The sequence below is a fragment of the Felis catus genome, chromosome D3 (genome assembly GCF_018350175.1).
Source record: "Felis catus isolate Fca126 chromosome D3, F.catus_Fca126_mat1.0, whole genome shotgun sequence".
Lineage (NCBI taxonomy): Eukaryota > Metazoa > Chordata > Mammalia > Carnivora > Felidae > Felis > Felis catus.
The window spans coordinates 1,043,583-1,066,458 of NC_058379.1; the positions used below are offsets into that span (position 1 = coordinate 1,043,583).

The 22,876-nt window shown below is 61.6% G+C and overlaps 1 protein-coding gene and 1 non-coding gene across 15 annotated transcripts in view; both read right to left on the reverse strand.

The window, feature by feature from the left end:
- EP400 (E1A binding protein p400) overlaps window positions 1-22,876 on the reverse strand; it is a 98,783-nt gene that overhangs the window by 14,430 nt on the left and 61,477 nt on the right. For 10 of the 14 annotated variants that reach the window (XM_045041966.1, XM_045041968.1, XM_045041973.1 and 7 more), the window contains 20 exons: window positions 22,523-22,725; window positions 22,042-22,211; window positions 20,631-20,827; window positions 17,498-17,609; window positions 17,181-17,324; window positions 13,558-13,698; window positions 13,266-13,349; window positions 12,793-12,927; window positions 12,530-12,574; window positions 12,297-12,450; window positions 11,839-12,080; window positions 11,556-11,729; window positions 9,570-9,706; window positions 9,397-9,453; window positions 6,879-6,957; window positions 6,377-6,628; window positions 5,360-5,408; window positions 5,176-5,285; window positions 332-539; window positions 9-202 (listed from right to left, as the gene is read on the reverse strand). In XM_045041966.1, coding sequence (XP_044897901.1) covers window positions 9-202; window positions 332-539; window positions 5,176-5,285; window positions 5,360-5,408; window positions 6,377-6,628; window positions 6,879-6,957; window positions 9,397-9,453; window positions 9,570-9,706; window positions 11,556-11,729; window positions 11,839-12,080; window positions 12,297-12,450; window positions 12,530-12,574; window positions 12,793-12,927; window positions 13,266-13,349; window positions 13,558-13,698; window positions 17,181-17,324; window positions 17,498-17,609; window positions 20,631-20,827; window positions 22,042-22,211; window positions 22,523-22,725 — 2,887 coding nt within the window. The other 4 variants (XM_045041974.1, XM_023241252.2, XM_045041970.1 and 1 more) reach the window with 2 other exon arrangements.
- On the reverse strand, window positions 21,047-21,177 carry LOC111557401. Its single transcript, XR_002737449.1, has one exon. It is a non-coding gene; the product is annotated as a small nucleolar RNA SNORA49 (small nucleolar RNA).

A 22,876-nucleotide genomic window follows, 5' to 3' on the forward strand; every position in this document is an offset into this window, starting at 1 on the left:
ATACTCACCGGGGTCAGCTTGCCGACAGCTTTGATCTGCGCCGGCGACTGGGCCTGGCCCTGGATCTGCGGGACCTGCACCTGGGAGGGCGGCGGCGGCGGCGGCGGCTGCGGCTGCTGCTGCTGCTGCTGCTGCTGCTGCTGCCTGAGCAGCTGGAAGTGTGCGGGCGTGATGGCCTTCCCGGGCAGCTGCACCCCTGCGGCTGGAGAGGGGCTCCGTCAGACCTCGCACGCACACGGCCCTCCCCTCCTCCCGTGACAAATGGCCACTCGAGGTCCCAGCTCGGTTTAACGGTGAGAAGGGTCACACGGGAAACCGAACCCGCCTTTACCTTGGGACACCTGAGTCACCAAAGACCGGGTCGGGGTCTGCACCGGGGTCAGGCTGGTAGTGACCACGGCCGAGGCTGTCACAGAGGTAACCGCGCGAACGCTCTGGGTGGGTGCCAGGGACACCAGGTCGGACGAGGCCGTGGCCGGGGAGCCGACCGCTCGCGGCTGGGTGTGGACCACCTGGGCGGGAGCAGGGCCTCCGGAGGTCTGCAAGAGGCGACGGGGGAGGCCGTCAGGTCACTCGGCGCTTTTCTCTTTTCTCGGTCGTGGGAGGCAGAGGACCCCAATCTCTGAACCCAAGAAAACGGAGCGCTTTCCGGATCTCAGCGGCTTGACAGGCTGAACGTGCCGACGGAGCGAGTTCCACTAAAGTGGGTCGGTTAACCACAGAAAACCAGTCTGAGACGCCGGTGCTCCCGTCCCCGCTGTCCTCAAAGACTCTTGTTCCCGGGACACTGTGAGGTTTGGGCCATCCTCCAGACGACAGTGCTCACTCCCCGGACACCGAGCTTCTCCCGCCCCCGCACAGGCGCTGCCGCTCCCTGCGCCCCACACGTGGACCCTCCGAGCCACGGCCGCCCGCGTCCCGCCACGAGCAGTGGGCATGCCCCACTGACTCCCCTGGTCCCTGCCGGCCCCTCGGTGCGGACGGCCGCCCCATCCCCATCCCCTCGCGCGGACCCGGCACCACGCTCTGTGCTTCCCAGGCAGCCGTCCGGCTCCACGCGCCTCGATCCTGCTCTCCCGCCTTCCCTCACAGCACGTCTCTCTCCTGCTCTTCCCTCCCGAGCACGGGAGTCACGCTCATATTCCTCTGGTGGCTCTGCTAAAATTACCCCGTGAACACTTGCTAGAGTTTCCTCAACGGCGTCACACCCGTGCTCCTCCTGAGAGACCGCAGAGCGTTTCGGCGCCTCGGTCCCCCGCTGACTCACACGCCGCCGTCCCCGCGCGTGGTCCCTGCTGTCGGCCCCGCGCGGAGTCGCTGTCGGGTCGGCGTCCGCCTCGCTCCTCACACCTTCCGTCTGTCAACAGCCGCCTTCTGCCTCAAGCGTGTTTCATTCGGCAAGGGCCCACTGGCCGGGACCCGTTTTCATCTGGGAATGCTACGTTACCCTCGTTCTTCAACGTATTTCCGGAAGAGATGGAATTCCAGAGGTGGTGGTCACCGTCACTAGCTCATCGCGTCGTCCCAGCAGCTCCCGGCCTCACGGCCGGCGAGAAGGAAACCACCCCCGGAGGCGGCGTGCCGGGCTCGGGCTACTTCCACGTCTCTCTGCGGCCGGCCCCGTGCGGGCGCGGGCTCCGTCCCGTGGTCCCACGGTCCCACATCGGGCTGCATGGGGACTGGTCGGGATTTCTGTAAGTACGGGTCAGTGCCGTCGCTCAGTTCTGGAAAACTCGCATCCTCAAATGCTGCCTTTGCCCGCCCTCCTCCCTGTCTGGGTTCCGATGCACCACAGGCTCCCGGTCTGCAGCCTCACGCGCTCTCTTCCGTGCACTCCCTGCTGTCGCCCACACGGCACCGGGCGGGACTCCTCTTCCAGCTAATTCTCCCAACTGTGTGTAAACACGCTGTAGCCCGTTACCAGAGTTTTTCTTTTTTTTCAATCCTGGTAACCATATTTCTCATTCCCAGACGTTCTCTATGGTGAACCTTGGACGGGTGTGGGGGCCACAGGCGCCAAAGCCCCTGCACAGTTGGAAATCCACAACTTTGCCCTAAAACTTGACTACTACCCTCCGGCTGACAGAGAACAGACTTGTGGCTCCAACTCTGGAGGGAGAGAGGCCCCACCCTGCGCCGCCCCTGCGGGCAGCACGAGGGTGGAGGGAATCTGGGGTTCACTTCTGGCTCGGCCGCGCGTCCCGGCAAGAGCCGCCGGGCTCCCGGCTCACGGGGTCGGCACCTCTGTCCAGACACCCCAGGGGTGAGCGAGCCTCAGGCTCACACGGGGTCCCCCGTCCGGCGACACGGGTAAGAGGCACCGCAAGGCAGACACCACGTCGGTGCAGTTTCTCTGCATTTCTTCCTCCTTAGACTTTGCCCTAATACGTTTTTCGTCAGCTCCTTAAGACTTTTAAAGAGATGATGAGTCTCCTGTATCCAATGGTTCTGATGCATTTCATTAGAGAGCAGTGTAAGTAACAGGCCTGACCTCATTACCAGAAACAGAAGCCCGTTCCTGGACTTCTGAGACGGTCTTCCCTCTGCCCTTTTCTTCTCGGGTCCCATTCTGCAACACACGTGGCATCACGGGAACTGTCCTAGAGCACACCTCTGCTCAGGCACTTCCCAGGGCTCCCAGCTGCCGGCGAACAAACCCATATCCTTCAGCCGGACGCACAAACCCTAAGACCAGTGAGCTCAACGTCCCACGGTGCGAGCGCGCAGGGCCCCTCTGGGAGGGGATTCCTGCCTCCATTCAGACGTCTGTTTGTGCCCCCTGAACAGAACCACCCGCCGGGCCCCGTACACGCCTTCCCAGTGCTGAAGAGTCGCGTGCATGGACGACGTCGTCCCATCCTCTGGAAGCTCAGAGAGGCCTCCCTGGTACCTGTCCCTCTTGGGCGCTCCCGCCGCAGGACTCAGAGCCCTGGGAAGTACGCCGTGTGGGACTCCATATTCTACTCCCATGTCGCCACAAAGAGTATCTCGTCTCTGAGAGCTACTCAAAAAACACGTCACGGATGGATTACTCTACCTCCTATAAACGTCAAATGTAGAAACAGGTCTTTTTCAAAACAGAACGAGAGCAACGACTTGGGTGTCCACCCTCACACCAGGAGTGCTACTGGCCACGCAGGACATTCGTAACGCCACACGCCCAGCCACTGGCTGCTGTTATTAAGACGCTAAATCAAAAGTGCTTTACTGCAAAGCATAAAGAAAAATAAGTAAAGTAATCCTAAATGATACGCTAGAAAAACCTCTCATTTATGCCGTAGCACAGACAGTACAACTCTCCCATTTCCGGTACACGGACCTATGAGTGTTCACAGGTGCATGTGGCCAAGCAGCCACCGCAATCTAGATACAGATCGTATCGTCTCCTGTCTCTACCGTTTTGCCTTTGCCACGTTATTTAAACGTGAGGCCTTCTGAAATGCTGCTCACTTGGCAAACCTTGTCACGCGGGCCAGCAGCCCACTGTGCACGGCGGGGTGTTCCTAGAGGGAGCGGACGTGCCAGCGGGCCCTCCCATCCATTCACGGCTGAAAGTCCTGGGGTCGCTTCCTCTCCGAGTGACTATGAACGAAGCCACCTGCACACACACTCAGGCTTTCCGTGCAGAAGCGTGCTTTCGCTTCCCTGGGGGAAATCCTAGGCGTGGAGGTGCGAGGCTGTGCGGCAGGCCGCCTTCCCGCATTTCCCACATGACGCTAAGACTCCGCCATCAGCAGCGCAAGCTCCAGGCGGGCGGCCAGGTCTGGTTTCTAAAGCCGCGCTCAGAGACACGCGCCGGCACACCTCACTGGGCCCTTCGCCTGCTTTTCCCTGAGGACTGACAACGTCCAACCCCCGTCCACGCCTGTTGTCCCTGCTTCTTCTTCGGGGAGGTGACTGCTCAGATCTGTGGTCCGCCGTCTGAAATTGTTTTCTTACTGCAGACTCCTCATTCAATCTACAAACCGGTCCTTCATCACACGTGGCCAACAAGCATTTTCCAAGCTTTCCATTTTCTTAATATATTTCAAGCACCAGGTGTTGACTTTCACGAAGGCTAACTTTCGGTCTCCGTCCAAAGCAAGGGAGCAGAGCTGTTCTCCCAGGGTTTCCGTGTACGGGTCCTTCTGTTTCGGGTTTTACGTTTGGGTGTACGATCACCTCGGGTGACTCGTCGTACCCGGCGGGGGCCCGGCTCGTGGTCTCGCAGGCCTCCCAGCGCCACTCGTTGAGAAGACCAGGCTCTCCCCTTGTGGTCCTCTGGCGCTCTCCATGGAAACCAACGCCCAAGCGCACGTGGGTCTCTTTCTGGACTCGGTACCCCATTCTGCGGAGCTGTACCTGCCCTGCCACCGCCACCTTGTCTCAATCACTACAGCAGCACCTTTCGTAGGAGACACTTTCAAAACCAAGAGGGACAATACTTGTCAGAGCACTGCTCGCGCAGGGCACGTGCCGTCTTTGGATACGTGACTAAACTGGAAACGGAGATGTAAGTTGAGCCTCCTCAGTCTCGTTTATTTTTGTCATTTACAGCGAAGCACCAGGGGCAAGGAGGTGGCCAGACACGGCATGTGTCTTGGTGAGTGCAAGGTCTCCTGGTTCTGCGCTCAGAGGGTCTCACGGCCCCACAGCTTTCCCTCTGCCCGCTTCCCACGCACAGGTCTGGCCGCCCCACGAGCGGACCGTGCCTCCTGCGCTTCGCACCCCACCTGGCCCTCGAGTGCCCACCCGTACGGTTCTCCCAAGAGTAGCCCTCTCTGCGGCCCCACGTCCCCCCAAGCAAATCTGTCACGGTACATGAGGCGCCCCCGTCAGTGCAGTCTGTGACCCAGCCTCACGACCCGCCTTTCTCCTCCCACAACCACTACAGGGACTTGAACACACGCCCTCAGCAAGCACACCGCGGACGCCGTTCCCTGAACACTCACGTCATCTTAGGAAATTCAAGCTGGGTCGGTACTTTCTGCCCCACTGGGATATTTCTTTAAAAAGCGAACAACTTTTGGGGCAACCCCTGGCTTATTCAGTACAGCCCCTGATCCTGGGACTGTGAGTTTGATCCCCACATTCGGTGTAGAGACCACTTTAAAACGATAAATAAATACAAACAAGTTCCGCGGGGTCCTAAGTCTCACGTGCTACCAAAGGTACCCGTGCGCAGGGACAACTCACGGTCAAGGCTCCCGGTGCCACGGGTGAAGCAAGACGCTTATTAATTGACTGGAAGGTGGCAGCAGGGACACCCGCGATGGTGTTCACGATGACGTTTCCACTCACTGTGCCTGTGGGGAGAGACCTGTGAGGCAGGAGCACGGGGATGCAGGAAATTCTCGTGGGGGCGTCTGTGACCCCTTACCTGTGGGCATGCTTGTCCCCGTGACGGACGTTTTAATGGCTCCCGCCTGCTGAAAACAGAAAAGCATCTGGATTTCAGGACAAATTCTTCCCTGTGTAAAACCTCCGAGTGTTTCCGCTTCATCAGAATCATCCAAACGCATGCCTAGTTCCACAGCCCCACGGCCAACTCCTGCCCCGTTCCTCTGGGGCCCCGGCCACACCAGCCGTCCCGACCCCCACAGTCGCCAAGCCCGAGGCTCCATGCTAGCTGCTGCCCACTCTCTCCCCACAGACTGCCATCACCAGGGCCGCACACAGAATCCCTCCCCAACCACCCACCACTGTGCCCTTGGGGCCACGGGAGCAGGGGCTCTGTGAGCGAGTGAGCTTTCTGACGGAGGAACCGTCCAGGTCACGCGACAAGCCCACCGCAGCGGACGCAGCTACAAATGAGGACCCACGACCCCCACGCCCGGCAGCGGCGCTTCCCAAAAAGGTCCAGGCGTTCTCCCCACGTGTGACTCCAGCGTCCACACCGCATGGGGACAGGCCACGCGGGCGCACACGGTGAGGAGCACACCGGAGCACAATGGCAGCAGCACAGGACATGTGGGATCACGAGTCAGCCTTTCTTTCCCTGTTCGTGCGTCACCGCACCCCTCTCCCTGACGGGCACCGAAGACCCATGCGCACGTGTGTGCGGGAACACGCCCACACGGGCACCGAGGCGAGGCGCGAGGATCGGGACAAGGGAGTCTGCACGGTGACACCAGTGGTCCCCGTGCCTCTGTGGCCCGACCTCACAGCGACACCTCACTCGGCCCAGCCCCAAACTTCCCGGCTGCCTCCACCTCCTACCCTGCCCAACAGCCCAGCCACGGAGCCCAGCGCGGGCGGAGTGCGGCTGAGGGCGCCCCCTGTGGCCGCACGCTCCTGCCGGGGCAAAGCTGGGCCTTCCGCCTCCTGAGTAAGCCGTGCTTGTGTCTAAACAGACCCTCTGCACCAACCCCGTCTCCAGGGAGAGGTGTCCCCTCACCAGCACGGCGGCGCTGCCCACTGTCGTGATGGCCGGGGGCACCTTCGGCTGGGGCTGCGCGGGCTGTGCCTGGGGCTGCGCCTGGGCCTGCGGCTGGACGGCCGGTGGCCCCGGGGGCTGCTGGCCACCCGCTGCCTGGGGCTGGGGCAGAGGCGGGGGCGGCTGCTGGGGCGGCGGGGGCTGCGGCTGCGGTGGGGGCGGCGGGGGCTGCGCCACAGGCGGCTGCTGCGCCTTCTGCTGATCGGCCAACGCCTGCAGAGGCGGAGAGGAGAGGAGAGGAGAGGAGAGGAGAGGAGGAGGGGAGGGGAGGGGAGGGGAGGGGAGGGGAGGGGAGGGGAGGGGAGGGGAGGGGAGGGGAGGAGAGGAGGAGAGGAGAGGAGAGGAGAGGAGAGGAGAGGAGAGGAGAGGAGAGGAGAGGAGAGGAGAGGAGAGGCGCCGTGGGGAGGAGCCCGCCCCCCACGCCCCCCACCCTGGCCCCACCCGGGGGCCCCGGCATCCACACCTTCTTCTCTTTGGCGATACGCTCTGCTCGAAGAGATGCAACCTGAATGGGAGGCAGCGGTTTGTCATAGTTGATGCCGCTAAAACACAAGAGCAGATGAGGAAGATAAACGGACGCGCTCGGGGGGAGCGGAGTACTCCAGAAAGGCAGGGGGCTCTCACCACCCGAGCAGCCAGGTGCCAGGAGGCCGCTGTGGTCAAGCCCCTCGCAAGAAAAAAAGCTGCAGGAGTCGTCCGAGACCACGTCTCCTGTTCCCTTTCCACAGAGAACCTTCCAGGAGGCAGGTCCGGTCTACCACAGCGGCAGCCGGTACAGTGCCGGGTACGTCGGGGGACTGAAACGTGTGTGTGCGCCCCACGGCTAACCACCTGCTCCAGGCCGGGCCTCCCCTCCCCCAACCAGCAGAGCCATCAGTAGCCCTGTGTCCCCAGGCCCCACTCCGGCCCTCCAGATGCCCCTGTGTCCACGACAACTAACATCAGGGCCTAGCGCCGCCAACACCCCCGGCTGGCCTCCCAACGGCTCCAGGCTGACCGGCAAAGCCCAGGGGGAGCCCAGGGGGAGCCCAGGGGGAGCCCAGGGGGAGGGTGGGCCCCCTCAGAGCCCTCCCCATCCTGAGCCCTTGCTCCTGGGGGGGCGCCTCCCAGTTCCTATTCCCTCCCCATCTCCTCGACGCCTGCTGTCACAGAGAGTCCAGCTTTGTTTCAAGCCTCACGGACGCCCTCCCCGCTTCTGGGCCTTCCCTAGCAGGGCCCGGGCCGTGCCACACCCATCGGGTGCCCCTGCACATCAGCCCCTCACCGCCCCCATGCTCGTGCCAGCCCGCTCGGGACGTCTCACCAGATCCCACCGCCCTGCCCCTGCTCTCACGTGATCACCTGGGCCTTCCTCTGGCGGTGGTCCCTCTGCACACAGGGCTCCCTGGGCCAGCCGGCTCCAGGTGGGGCCCCCACAGCTCGTCCTCCCCCTGGGCCACTGGCCCGGCCCCTGCTCCTTGCGGACCCTCCCCCTCGGCTGCCACAAGACCCCGAGAGGACAGCCAGCTGCGGGCCCACATGCCGGCCTCTCCTCTCCCCTCACCCCCACCTTCTAGCCCTGTCTACACGGGGCCCGTTCCTCTGACCTGAGCCAGACACAGAAACTAACTTGAGCCCCCAAGACACCCAGGCCGGTGCTTGCCTCACCCCAGCCAGGCTTTCACACTGAACAGCCTCGTCCACCCGGGTGCCCCCGAAATGCCCACCTCCCCGCTTGCCCCGCTCCCCTACCTTGGAGCCACCCGGGGCCCCTTGTGCTCGTCCTGCAGACCTGCCTCGTAACCCGTCTCCCTCAGCCCCACGATGGGTGACCTGACATGCCCTCGCATCGGAGCGACACCCAGCAGGAACATCCCCGGTCCCCTCTGCCAGGCTGTTTCGTGCCGTCTGTCTGTGGGACAGACCTTCCACCTCCATGAGATCGGTCTGAGTCTGTGTCTTGCAGGCACAACAAACAAGATAAGAACGTGCCCTTCTGCTCGCTGACGAACCGCTGGGCCCAGCACAGTGCCAGGCACACAGCGTGTCAGTAAATGGTCCGTTGCGGGGATCAATCCGCTAATTTAATCTACAAACACATACCGCGTGCCAGCTCTGTAACCCAGACCCCAGAACCCCTATGTCCACAGACACACGGGTGCTACACGATTCGAGTACAGAAGGCAGAGGCGGTCTGCTCCGTGAAGAAACACAAAGGACCACGGTCTGACTGTCGGCAAAGGGGGAAAGGTGGTGTGCGAGGGGGGGGCCCGGGCACCAGCCACGTGGACATTCAGGGAAACCGTCCCGGGACCAGGAGGCGGGGAGCATCCTGCGGAGGCCAGGCCCGCAGAGCGGCCAGGATGGGCCGCCGGGGTCTCAGGGGAGACAGGCCAGCTTGGGACCACGCTGACAGCCGGTAAGGAGGAAGCAGGGCCCGTGGTATGCTGCAGACCGTCGCTTGGACAACCAGGAAGGCTAGGCTGGGCCCAGGTGGGCACCCAGGCTTCATCTAGACACGTGCTCCCTCGTCGTAAACCGTCCAAAGCTCGGAAAGCAAGGAGAGCCTACGCCGAACACCCGGACAGCCGGCACTCAGACCCCGACGTGGCCTCACCGCCCCTGCTTACTCATAACCGCGCGTCTCCCTGCCCACCCTTCGGTCCGTCCTTTGTTCTCTTTTGCTCACTCACAGAGCAGGTACACTCACCCCGACGCCCGGGGTACTTTCCAGGCAGAACGCGACGTGCGCCAGGATAGAGGCGGTACGGCTGAGAGAGGACAAAGCCTCTCCTGCTGCCCTGCCCGTCCGCCAGCGTACCCCGCAGGCTGCAGGCAGGGACAGACCCTTGTCACAGGAACGCCACGCGGGCAGTCGCTGGAGATAACCAGCCGCCGCCCGGACACGTCGTCTGCACGATTCACTGACCGCGCTGAGTCGAAGGGAACGTGAAAACAAAGACATTTCACCTGACGAAAACGTGTCACGGATACAAAAATACCTTTCTGCCAACACGGAGGCGTGCTTGGGGTTTTTCTGAAAGGGATTCATGCCGAGCCTGCAGCACAGAAAGGAGACGACGGTTACCAGCGAGGACTGCCTGCGGGAGGACACTCGCGGCAGGCCGCGCACGCTGGCTCCGTCATGGGCGGAAAGGGGAGCTCGGGAGCATACAGAGGCTTGATGGGGGGGCTCCTCTTCCCGGCCGTCATCTTCATCAGGTCGAAGTGGCTCGTGTACAGCTGGGTGTGCGTGGCGTTCTCGTCCTGGGCGTACATCTGGCCCGTGCGCAGGGGACGGTTGTTCTTACTCTGAGACAAAATCGAGGGCGGCGCGTCAGGCGGGTGGCGGCTGATTCGGAGGCCTGGCGCTAGGCCTCCCAGATCGCGCGCGGGTCCTCCTTCCCGAAGCGGCACTGCCACCCGCCGGCTGCGGGTCCTCAGGCCTCTCCAGGCCTCTCCATGCGCCTGCTCGTGTGAGCCCCGCGGAGGGAGGACTCCCCTTCCGCTGGGACGGCCGCTGGGCAAGGCGCCCGCGGTCGCATGTGTCGCGTGAGGTGGGGCCGGTGTGGCTGCCCCCACGGCAGACTTCCGCCCGCACGCACAGAGGGGAGAGGCACGTGCGGGTGTCTGAGCCTGTTCTCGGGGGCTTCCGGCACTGTGTGTGGCTGGCGACCTTCCCCTTCACGTGTCCTACAGTTAAACCAAGCAGGGCTCTCTGGGACTGTCCTCTGCGGCTCCAGGCTCCGACCGCCCTGCCACCAGGAGTCAAACACTGCATGTGGGACGGGAACTGAGACCTCTACACAATAAGCGCCGTGCTGGGAGACGCGGTGCACGGGCACCTCCCTGCGTCGTCTGAGTGACGCCATTAAATCGAGCAGGGCGGCATCAGAGGAAAGCCAGAACAAGACGGGCGCGGGAAGGCCCCGAACGCGGGACCTCATCTCCCACGTCACCGTACGGGGAAGGAAGAAAGGCAGAGCAGGCTGGGGACCAGGTACGTCACGAGAACACCAGCGGCCGTGGCAGGTGGTGAAGGGGCTCCGCTCCCACCCGGCTCCACCCAACACGCCGCCACCGCCCCGCGTCTGTGAGCGCCACCCTCCAGGCGGAGTCTGCGCCCCACACGTGGCCCTCCGCACGCTGCCTACGGTTCGTTTGGAACGTCACCTTCGTGCCCGACACGTGTTTTGTCTTCTCCTAGGGGTTAACTTCACGTGTGACAAAGGAAAATAAAGCATCAGCATCGTGTTTCCCGCGTTAACGCTACGGCTGTAGCGCTTTCAACACATCAGACCAGACACGAGATTGTGCGAGGTCTCGTCGGTGAAGGCACCACAGGTGCTGTGAAAAACACTTGTTTTTTTGTTCTTAAACAAAAAGCAAACGAATGCCCTGAGACGAACGTTTCTGGGAAAACGAACACGGAGACGATAGAGTGATTTTCACCCTTCATCCGAGGACCGCGCGGGCCTCTGCCGCACGTGCCCTGTGGGGTCAGCGTGGGCGCGGGCCTTGGGACGTTCTCCGGAAGGGAGGCAGACGGGAGGCAGACGGGCGAGCGGCAAGACGGGAGGTGGCGAAGACAGCAGATGACGGAAAGAAGCCCGCTCGGCTCAAGGAACGAGAAAAAGCGAGCAGGCGGACGCTCGTCCGCACAGCCAGCTCTTGGGGGTAGGGTGGGGAGAGGTCAGGCCGCCGCCACGGCCGGCTTCTCAGGAAAGACGCCAAGCACCTGGCCGCTGTGCGTTCGGCACGTGCCACGCACGGTCGGCGGGACGGGGGTCCAGAGCCGGTCCTGCCACCGTGGCAGCCAACGGGCCCGGTGGAAGCACGGCAACGACACAGCGGGAAGATACCGACAGACCCTTGAGGTAGAGCCAACGGAGCCAAAGAAAGGCTCTCGACTTCACCCGACACCTTCTCAGGAAAGGAAAGGAAAAGAGACGAAGGTGGGCCAAGCTTGCGGACGGCACACAGAACTTTCCAGGTATGGGACCGTGGCCTGCACCGACGGCGGCCGTGAAGGCAGAGCCGTGGGTGCATGCCAGGGACGGCGCAGGCGACCCGCCTCGCCAGGCTCCGCGGAGCCGGGGGCCGGAGTCCCGTGGGTGCGAGGGGGGTGGGGAGCGGGGGGGGGGGGGGGGAGGGTGCTCACCTTGCCCTCCTCCCTCGGAATGAGCACGTTCTCGTAGCGGCTCCGGCATTGCTTGGAAGAGCGGTAGATGCGGCTGCAGGAGTTGACCACGTCGCTGACGAGGTCCCAGTTGGGCGTGTGGGCCGGGGACACGATGGCGAGGTTCAGAGGTAGCTCCAGGAGCTGCTTCACGGCCTAGAGGACGTTCCAGGCGACACGGGTCAGCGAGACCCACTGGCCGGTTCGCGCGCTCTCCCAAGGGAGCACGGCGACGGGACGTGGGCCAGAGGGGCCCCGCGCTCACCTGCAGCAGCGCCCAGTCCTCGCTGATGAGCCACTCGGGGTTGTCCGGGCCCGACTCGGCCGTGGGTTTGGCAAACGTTGGCAGAGGCTTGGCAAACTGCGTCTGCTGCTTCAACAGAATGTTCTTCTTCTGCTCCTTCCCTTCCCGCCGCATTTTCAACATGCCGGGTGTCGCGCGGTCGAACAGCGAGCGGGGAGGGACGACGGGCTCCCCGTGGCGCTGCTTCTTCTTCCTGCCTGCGACTGCACGGAGGGCTTTCGTCAGCCAGGCGGCGAGACCGGAGACCGCGCCTCCGCGGGCGAGGGGCAGGAACGGGGCGGGGCGGGGGGGGGCGGTCACCATGGAGCCGCTGGCGGAGACGGACCCACCCTCCCGCTTCCACGCCAAGCAGGGCCACGGGGGCTCCTCCCCAGCCGCGAGCACAAACCAAGACACGCTAGCGTGGCCGCGGGGCGCACCTGACGGGTCCGTGCGGTGGCGCCTGCGCTCCTTCCTCACGTACACGGGAGGCAGCTTGGACTCCGGGATGGGTGTGCTTTCGTACGTGAGACACAGGACCGGGTCCACGTAGATGTCGTTGTCATCCTGGGGGGGCGTGGGCGGCGTCCAGAGCTGTGCACAGGAGGGAGAGCCTGAGCCGTGCGGCTCCGGGAGGGCGGCCGCCCCGACGCACAGGGGCACCGGCACTCACCGGCATGACCTCCATCTGCCCGTCGGCACCTTCACAGACGTACTCCTGCGGGTGAGGGGCAGGCTCAGGGCGACCCGGTCCGAGACGCAGCCACAGGCCACCAACCGTCTACCCTGCGCCGGTGACGTTGCCCTGACCGCACTCGGGGAGAAGCCCGCAGGAAGCAGACACCTGCAGCCGAGGGTCAGGCCTCCCGCAGTGGCCACGGGAACAGAGAAGGGCCCGGCCCGGCAGCAGCGCCCCGCAGCCCGCACCCCGCGTACCGCACTGTAGGCGTCCTCCCTCGTGTAGGTGAGGAGCTGCTCGTGCTCCTGCTCCTGTAGCGCCCGCGCCTCCCTCTCCCGCTGGGCCCTGGCGTTCCGCGCCTCCCACTCCGTCACGGCGGTCAGCACGGCGTCCTGGCGGGGAGACCGCACACGGGGGCTCTGGGACTCCCGACGCCGTGGCCCGGCTCGCCGCGTCACCGGCCGAGCCCCTCTCTGGCCACGGGCTCTCTGGACCCCTCCCCGCCCCCAACACCTAGCCCTCCGACCCAGCCGGCATCAAGCGACTTCCGGTCGAATGAGAAGCGTTCCCTGGGGTTTCCCAAGACTTCCTTTTTGTCTCTTTCCACACCGGTGGGTTGGATTTTCATTCCCTGACTTCCTGGCAAGTCACTTTACTTCAGGCTGAATTTGCCTCTGAAGCCGAGGCCCTCGTGGTTGGTGGGACCAGAAGCCCGCCCACCTGCCCTTACCTCGCCGTTGCCCTCCTTCTCCGGGCCAGCGGGCGTGTGGAATAACTCCAGGTAATTCAGGGCATACTTTTCAATAGGTGTAAGCTGTTTCAAAAATCACGTTTTGAACGGAGTTAACAGCAAATCAAAAAGGTGAAGGTCCTTATATAACCCCCCCCCAACACCTGGATCAAGAAAAGGATCATTCTTTGTCACAGTGACAGCGGAAAACGTCACGAAAGGGTCAAGCGCTGAAACGTCTAGGTGTCCGGAAACTAAGTGAGTGGGAGCGCAGAAGAGAAAGCGTCCAGACCTGTTCCATAAAGTCTGCTAACTCCTCCAGCTGCGATGGCTCTTCCTTCCACCCTGGGCCGGCACCGTCGGGCGACCCTGGCACCGCTTCCTCCTCGGGTTTCTGGGCATCGTCCTCCAGGTACTCAATACTCTTGAGGGCCTAAAGAAATTATCGTTTAAATTACTTTCAGGTGTTTTTAAATAAAAGCATTTTGAAAAAGAGCGGCCCTGCATAAATGCCGACACGCCTGTGCCGCACACGGAGCCTCCCTGCAGTGACGGAAAACTAAGCGTGACGGAGGAGGGCAATGAACATGAGCGGCTCACGGCCACGGCAGACAGCAAGCCCCAGGGAAGGGCTGAGCGCTGCCGCGCCACAAAGCTCCCCGGCCCTGAGAACACAGAAGCGCGGGGCACCTCGTTCAACCTCGCAACCGGCACCCGGCACGGCCACGACTCAGATGAACGACAACCCTTCCACAGCACGACCGGGGGACAAACAGCCCTACGCCGCAGCTGCCAAAACCAAGCCCACGGAAAAGGTAACGCAGACGACAGGCGTGTGAGACGGTCAGCATCACCACAGATCAAGAAACCAAGCAAGAGGAAGGAGGTGCCTTCCCACAGCCAGGAGCTCACGCCTGACAGGGGTGGGCGTGGATGGGCATGCTGGTGCATCGGACATGAGCCCACAGTCTCTGGTTTCGGGGTATCGATTACCGACCGTATAACCTCTTTTCTTGGCAATCTGGCAAAATCTGCAGTTCAAAATGTTACCTGACCTCACACGATACAGAAATCATTCCAGATCGCACATCTAAATATGAAGACCACTGAAGCATCTACAAGAAAACGAAAGAGGACGTCCAGATGACCCAGGGTAAAACGACCCAGGGTAAAGAGAACGTTTTTTAACCCCCAACCATGATACAGACGGGCTACTGGTTGGCTTCAGGACCCAGGGTTTCTGCTCATTGATAGACAAGCAAACCACAGAATGCACAAAGGTATTTTACAGATTCACCCAGAGCACATAAAAAGTGCCAACAAACCACTAAGAAAAAGAAATAACCCAGTTAACACAAAAAAGGGAGAAGGACACGAACGGGCACTTCACAAAAAAGTGCCTGCCCTGCCAGGGAGCACATGGAGGTCCACAAATTCATGGGCCGACAGCAGCGACACAACACCAGAGACACGGCCCACATCCGCCAGCACGTGGCCGGAACGACACCCCCACGCCTCAGGTCCCATGCAGCCAACAGAGCATAGGTCGGCTCGGCCAGTCTGGAAAACTGCCAGTGGCACCTGCTAGTCACGTGCTCACTGATGACCCAGGGGCCCCGCCCCAAGATGCAGTTAGGGTGTCTGCCAAGAGACACGGAGAAAATACAGATGCGGGGCTCAAAACACAGTCACATGGTCCCACAGTGGACCTGATGAAGTCACAATCGCTGGGAGACATGGGAACCACCGTGACCCAGAACCAGAAGCCAGGCCCACACAGGCACCAGGGTGGTCAGGGGTCAGAAGGGCGAGCCGCCCTCAGGGACAGGAGTGGTGAGGAGGCAGGCGGTCCCCAGGGTGCCTTCCCTGTAGCACCCTCTCAAGCTCTTTATGACGTGCATACTTGCCATATGTTCTTGTACTTTATCACAACTTCCACGGAGAGCCATGTTCCTGCGCCAGTCCCCGGAAGAGCACCACACCCACTGGAGAGGTGCCGGGAAGCCCAAGGTGCCGGCTGCTTGCCCCAGCACACTGACGGCAGGGGCCTCCCCCAGACCCCCACACTCATTTCACCTTCAAAAGCCCCCCCCAGTACCTCCTGCTCTCACGGGGCCACGCCGCTCCCATCAGCCTGCGCCCTGGCCCCCACGATCCAGACTCAGCACAGAGCCGGGAGGCCTCACTGCCCTCACCCCTCAACCCCTTCCTGACCCCCGGCCACCCCTCTGCCCGTGGCACTCCTCACCGGGCATCGGCCGCCCTGCACAGGGCCCTCTGCCTCGGCAGGGAGAGCCTGCGTGCTTCAGTCTCTCCTCTCCCGGTATGCAAGCTTCGTGGGGAGGGAAGACTGTGTCTTTTACTCGACACTAGATCCCTGCCACCTAGAACACAGCCAACACACAGCAAGACGTTCAACAAGGACATTTCAACAGCAAGTGTGCGTCAGCCTGTGCACCGCACGGAGCGGCACACACGTCCCCCCCAAGCCAATGGCACCCGAAACACCATGTTTCCCACACACACGCTTTCTCACCTCATTTTTCTCCCAGGACACAATCGAGAGTGTTAATGCCGAGACGGTTACCTCATGGACAGGATCTATTTTCTTTCGTGCTGTTTTTCTTTTTTAACCTTGTGCAAATAACCCCTATCTTTGAAAGAAGGGGGTCAATCTATCTGTCCCCCAGATGAAGAGTTATAAGGTGTCCCCGCAGGGGACACCATATGTAGGAAACTCCCGGAACCGCACACAGTGCTTGTCTCTGAGCAGGGGCAGGGGGGTGGGGGGTTCCTGGGGCGGGGCGCTTGCTTCCATTACAAGCTCTTGAGGATTTAACACACACATTTATTACTTCTCAATAACCAAGTGGAAATTTCTCAGGGCACCAAGGGCACAAGGATGGGAACACAGGCGGAGGGCCCCACAGGGGAACCGGTGTACTTTACATGGCAGGCAAGGGCGGGAAGAGGCCCAGGACACGGGGGTCCCTCCGAGGTCGAGAGCCTGGAAACCAACACCCAGGAAGGAGGGGAGCAGGCGACGGCCTCCCAAGACGGGCCAAGGGGAGGGGGCGCCCAGGGGCGCTGCAGCAAGACCACTGCATGAGGCGGGGGGGGGGGGGACGTGGCCCCAACAGTGGGTCTGAAAGGGGTCGACACAGCAGCACCACCTGAAAGCAGCAGCACATGAGCCGCGTGCGCCATCTGAAACCTCTAGGTAAGTTAAAAATGTATTCAGCCCGGTAGACACAGATACTACCATTTCAACGGTAAGCAACATAAAAAGGTATTAACGAAACCGTTTATGCTCTCCTTTGCACTGTCCCCAGAGTCACGTGTGCATTTTTGTTTTTGTTTTTGTAATTTTTTTTTTCAACGTTTATTTATTTTTGGGACAGAGAGAGACAGAGCATGACCGGGGGAGGGGCAGAGAGAGAGGGAGACACAGAATCGGAAACAGGCTCCAGGCTCCGAGCCATCAGCCCAGAGCCCGACGCGGGGCTGGGACTCACGGACCGTGAGATCGTGACCTGGCTGAAGTCGGACGCTTAACCGACTGCGCCACCCAGGCGCCCCAGGTGTGCGTTTTATGCTCGCACACACGGGGCGCCTGTCAGAGGGGCTGAGACTGCAGACCGTGGGGACAGGCAGACCGAACGGCCGGCTGCGGCCTGGGGGAGGCAGTGTGGCTTGGGAAGAGCAGAGGAGCAGAGGGGCACAGGGATGGCTGCTGAGCTGGGCAGCAGGGGCCTGAGGCCCCACCCTCTCCGCTGCTCCCTTTCCCTGCTTTTCCAGCCCAAGCGCCTGCAATGGAAAGAAAGCAGGCAGGAGGGGTGCGCCAGGGCCGAGCGAGGGGGCCCACAGAGCGGGCAGGGCACATCCCGGGTCACCTCCGGGAGGATCCGTCCTCACCTCAATGAAAGGTCTTGCAATTTTGGGCGCGATGATTTCCGTGGCAGAAGGTTCCTGAGAAAGGACAACAAACTCCTCCGCCTTCACCGGGAAGCCAGCGTCGTCCGTGGGAGAGCACACCTCAAACAGCTCCTGGATGGTACGCTGTGCACGAGACACACGTTAGCGTCCAACACGGGACCCGCATCGGTGCCTGACCGGAGCGCCAGACCGCGTCACCAGGGAAACCGCCCGACGACCCCTCACCCGTCCGTGGTGAACCCATGTGCCCCGTCACCAGGTGGCAGGCGCGAGGACCACACACCAGTGACGGGTACCTGCGTCAGGAACGCCATGGAATAATCGTTGCCCTGAGCGGCTACTTCTCGGATCAAGTCTTTGGTTCCATTTTTCAACAGCTTCTCTTCGATGGAATTGCCGCTCACAAGCCTACGAGACAGACACACACGATGAGCACGGGGCTACCGGGAAGCACGACGCCACGAGCGGCTGGGGTGCTGGTGCTCGGCAGGGGCTGGAAGGCTCTGCACGTGCTCGGGGCGTGCCTTAACACGGTGGCCAAGGCCACCTCTCCCGTGTCCTCTCCCCTGCCGCACAGGGTCCCGTGCCTCCGTGACTGCGGTCCCTTCTGTCCTCTTCCCCTCCAGCCTCCACCTAGAAAAGTCCTCCTGGGTCCCCCAGAGGGACCTCACACGGAGCACCCGACCCCCCAGCGCCGACAGCCTGGCGAGCACGCTCACACGGTCACGTGCACACGCAACGGCGGGCCGCGTCTGCTGCCCCGCACGCTTCTCTACACTATGCTTCCCTCCTGAGTGACGTGCTGTAGGGACGACCCCCCCCACAATGGTTCCGGTGGCTGTTCGACGGCCAGGGTACGGCTGTACTCTGGGCACGGACATTTGCTGGTTCCCGCTTGGTGCCATGTAAACAAGCTACAGTAACGGCCTGCACCACAGGGGTCCCCTGGAAGGTAGGGCTGGGAACAGAGGGCACGCACAACCTTCCGCTCAGCAGACCTCGATAAATCGCTGTCCAAACAGAGCCACGACCCCACTCCCCACTCCGGGTGGGAGCTGCCTTCACCAGCACCGCCAGCAGCTTCGCCCACCGCTGCCTCCATCTGGCTGCGTGAGGACGGCCATCACACAGGCGGCCACCGGACCTCCGCCTGCCAAGCCCGTCCCGCCACACGTGTGGGCAGCTGGAATGGCTGGTTTGGATTCTCAGGTCCCCACCCCACCCCCCAGCCTTTCTTGAATAAAGGCTCCTTTACTTCTCACCTTGTCAGAGCTATCTGACCCTCTGTCTGCTATGAGATTGCAAACGATCCCCCCAGTCTGTTATCTGGGCATCAGCTTTGCTATGGTATCTTTTGACAAACCCAAAACTGAAGTTTTCATTTGACTGCAGTCAAATATGTCTACCGTTCCTTCCTTCTGAGCTCCCTGTCCGGCAAAAATTATCCCTTCAAGCCACAGATACTGTCCCTTCAACTATCCCGACCACCATCTCACTTCCACACCTCCGTGCTTAGCCCTGGGGGTGGTGTTCTGGCCATAAAGCAGGCACCTTTCTCACGGTCAGCACAGTGTCAGCAGCTGTACTAAATGAACAGGCTCCCATGAGGCTGGACACCCCCCCCCCAACCCTCTGCAGGCTCACACCTGCACCGTTCACTGCTCCCCTCCTCCCGCACCTCTCTGCTGCAACCCTCGTTAGCATTCCTGTTGGCTGTTATCAGCTTTCCCTCCAGATGAGCTTTATTTATTTTCTTAGACATTTTTATTTATTTTTGAGAGAGACAGAAAGAGCATGAACGAGGGAGGGTCAGAGAGAGGGAGACACAGAATCTGAAGCAGGCTCCAGGCTCTGAGCTGTCAGCACAGAGCCCGACGTGGGGCTCGATCTCACGGACCGTGAGATCATGACCCGAGCCGAAGCCGGACACTCAACCGACTGAGCCACCCAGGCGCCCTCCAAATGTACTTTAAAACCGACTGACCTCATCCAACTGCGTGTGCACATGCGTGCAACAAATACAGGCAAACACGACCACGGCTTTGGTTAGAACTGTGTTACTTTTCAACACTGCTCTGGGGAAAGCACGTTTTTATGCACCAGGTGCTTCTGTCCCGGGACACAGCACAGCCTGCTACTTGTGTCTTACCGCGTCTTGGTTTTATTCTCAGTCCTTACACACACTGCGCCTTTGCTGCCAAGACTGCTCCAGACTGTTCACGGATGACGGTTACCGAGAGTAAAACGGTTCTCCCGTTTCTGGCTAATGACCGCCGCAGGGCCAATGACAAGGAAAGGACCACCCAGGAAAACGTCACTCACGCAACACGCACACGGTGCACCGAGCTGACGTTTACCAGCACGGAGACAGGCTCCCGATGCCGATGAGAGAAACGGGATTCACACACGAGACTGCTGGCAAGAGCCACGGAAAACGTTAAAAAGACGTCGGAGAGACGTCCGCCAAAACGTGGTCAGGTTCTATCTCCGTGGGATGAGATCTGTAAAAGCCAGCACTTGCTCACTGACTTTCAGAAGCATAACACGGCTCCTTAACGTCCGCCTCGGGAGGACCGCTTCGGCGAAGGCTACAGGCACAGGCTCGGGCTCGAGTCCCGGGCCGGCCGCCCCCACGGGGCCGCACACCGGCGCCACGCACACGCCACCACCGTGCACAGGCCGCCACTGCAGGCACGCCGGCACACACGCGGCAGGGCACCCGAGAAAGGCCGTCGCGTGCCAGCACACCCGGCCTAGGACGCGCGACGGGACGCAGACGCTTGTCATTACGCAAGTATAATAAATGCGGGCGGGAGTTTAGAGATACAGAGTAGAAGAACCTTCTCCACTTCCCTCCGTTCCAGCTTTGGCCGGTTACAACTCACGTTTGAGGGTAACGAATACCGCAGCCGTCCTAGGACAGACACACCTGACGGTAACCGAGAAACTCGCAGGCCCTCTAGAAGAGGTGCGGCGTGTATACTTAGAACGGACGGCGTGGACAGCGCGTTACGTCGAAGCAACTAACTCCGTTACGATCTTGAGCAAGCAGATTACAAACTGGGCAAACGGGCATAGAGAAAACGAAGCAGCACGAACAGAAAAGTGCCTTAGAGAAAACAAGGAGTGCCAGGTGGCTCGGCCAGTTGAGCACCCGACTCTGATTTCAGCTCACGTCACGATCCGGAGGTCACTGGGATGGAGCCCCGCATTGGGCTCTGCACGGAACGTGGAGCCAGCTTAGGATTCTCTCTGTCCCTTCCCCTCTCGCGCTCGCTCTCAAAACAAATTCACTAGAAAAACCAAACGCCACAGCAGAACCACGGGGTGCGAGCCATAGCGTGCGCTCGAGCTCCATGTGGTGCTTCTGCCCCCGCACCTCCCGCGCTCCAGGCTCGGCGGCTTGCTGACGGCAACCGCCGCCCTCACCTGTAGATGTGGACATCTTTGCGCCTCCCGATCCTCTCGCACCACTCCTGGGCCTTGGCGTCCATCACGGGGTTCAGGTCGTTGTCGTAGAACACCACCGCGTCGGCCTCCACCAGGCTCACGCCTGTGGCGCGGCTGTGAGTCGACAGAATGGCACAGAAAATCCGCCTGTCTCTGTTGAAACTCCTCATCAGTTCCTGAGATGAAGTGAGATGTTGGGGTCAGCCCCCCCGGCAAACGCCGGATGCCGTGGGCGCGCTCTGACATCGGCCAGCTAGAAGCCAGCGTCCGGTCGTCCCGGCTCCTGCCACGTGCACGCGGCCACCGCTCACCACAAACCTCTCCGCACACTCCTCACGGGACACCGAGCCTCGCTTTTTTACGAAAAGGAAGATGTCTAACTCTACCTGACGGGCACTGTCAGCTCAACCCGTGGGCCCCACGAGAACACAGAGTCTTCCTGGGGAGGGACGTGTGCTCGGTCCTGTACCCTCAGGCAATGCCGGAGCACTTCACGGCAAAAGGCTCCGGAGTAAGGCTGAGGGAGCGGGGAGACAGGCCCAGAGAGACCACCACGGGGACCCCTCTTCTTCCGAGAGATTCCACGTGTGACCTGTGACATCGCTGCCAGAAAACCTTGTCGGTTAACACCGCGCCGCGTCTCCTCCTAGGCCCTCCTCAGCGAGCGTGCGCATGGGCAGAAAGTCCCGTGGGTGCGGGAGCACGCGAAGAGGCCGACACGTTCCACGATCCGGCGGCAGGCCTTCCGGCGCTCGGGAACGTTCTCCCGTGCTCCCGACTCCCGTTCCGAACGCTCCGATGACGACCTGGTCGTCCAGCCCACGGGGGACAGCGTGTGCTCACGACACCACCAAGCACCACGGCACACACACGACCTGCCGACCCATCGCACGGCTGGACGCGCGTGTCGCTCTGGAGGGGAGTGAGGCGCTGAAGGGCTGAGCCCTCCACCCGGAATTACCCGGGCAGGCGCACGCCCACACTGTCGACCCATCTCCTACAGAGCCACGCGGCCTCACGCCCGCCGGGAGCGCGCGAGCACGTCTGTCTCACTGCACCCGCTGTAGCAACACACGCTTAGCCGACCTGGCGAGTAACGGAGGGGCACGCCGCGCGAGACGGTGCTCGCTGGGCGCGCCGCGTCGGGACCGCGCCTGCACCTCCACGCCCCGCTGCTTCCTGGAGCCCACCAACCCGCTCCTCGTGACCGAGGGCCGCCTGTCCTGACACTGAGACAGCCAGCGGGCCGTACACGCCCAGTAACGGCGTGTACGTGCTAAAGACCTACTAAAGGGCCGCCACGGCTCTGAGAAACCAGGGCGGAGACTGGCAAAACTGGTTAACGACGCTGAAGCATAAGCTATAACAGAGAAGATCTTTTCTGCCTTACCTGCCGCTGCTCACTGTTGGCGTTTTCATCGATTCTGATATAGGTGAGATAATGGAAGTTCAAGAACATTTCCAAAATGTCCAACATGAGAACCATCTGCGACAAGATCAGCACTCGACGCCCTTCGGATTTCAACTTCTGAAGTAAGATGGCTAAAGCTTCCAGCTTGCCTGTGAAATTAACGCCATCAAGAGTCTCTCACGACCCAGGGCAAGGGAACCCCACCTCACGAACAGAGCTGGGGCGCCTCGGCAGCTCAGTCGGAGGAGCGTCCGACTCTCGATCTCCACTCAGGTTACGATCTCAAGCTGGTGAGATCGAGCCCCGCGCTGGGCTCTGCACTGCCTGTGGAGCCTGCTGGAGACTCTCTCCTCCCCCCACCCACCCTCACCGCCCTCCCCCAGTCGCTCACACACGCTCTTAAAATAAACGCAACCGAAACCAAAACCAAGGAGCAGAGCAAAAGGGAGCCTTCTCGTACCTGAGTCAAACTGCACCAATCTCAGCTCGGGAAACCGCAGGGAGCGCAGGGCCGTCATGCGCTGCAGCTGCTGTGCGTAGGGAGCCGTGTGCTCTCGCAGGCAGTGCCTCAGGACCCTCATCCTGTGGCTGTAGAGGGACGGCGGCCTCGCCACCCACAAGGAGGGGGGCGCGGCCACCACCGGAGGGATCACACACACCACCCTGAGAAGCAGAAAGTACACGCATCACACGTGGTGCCCACAGCGTCCCTACCGGGCAGCACCTGTCTCAGGAAGCAAAGGCTCAAGAAGGAAGTGGGCAGAACCTTCTAAGAGTGAGTTGCCAGAGAAGCCAGAGTGCCTAATTGTAGTCC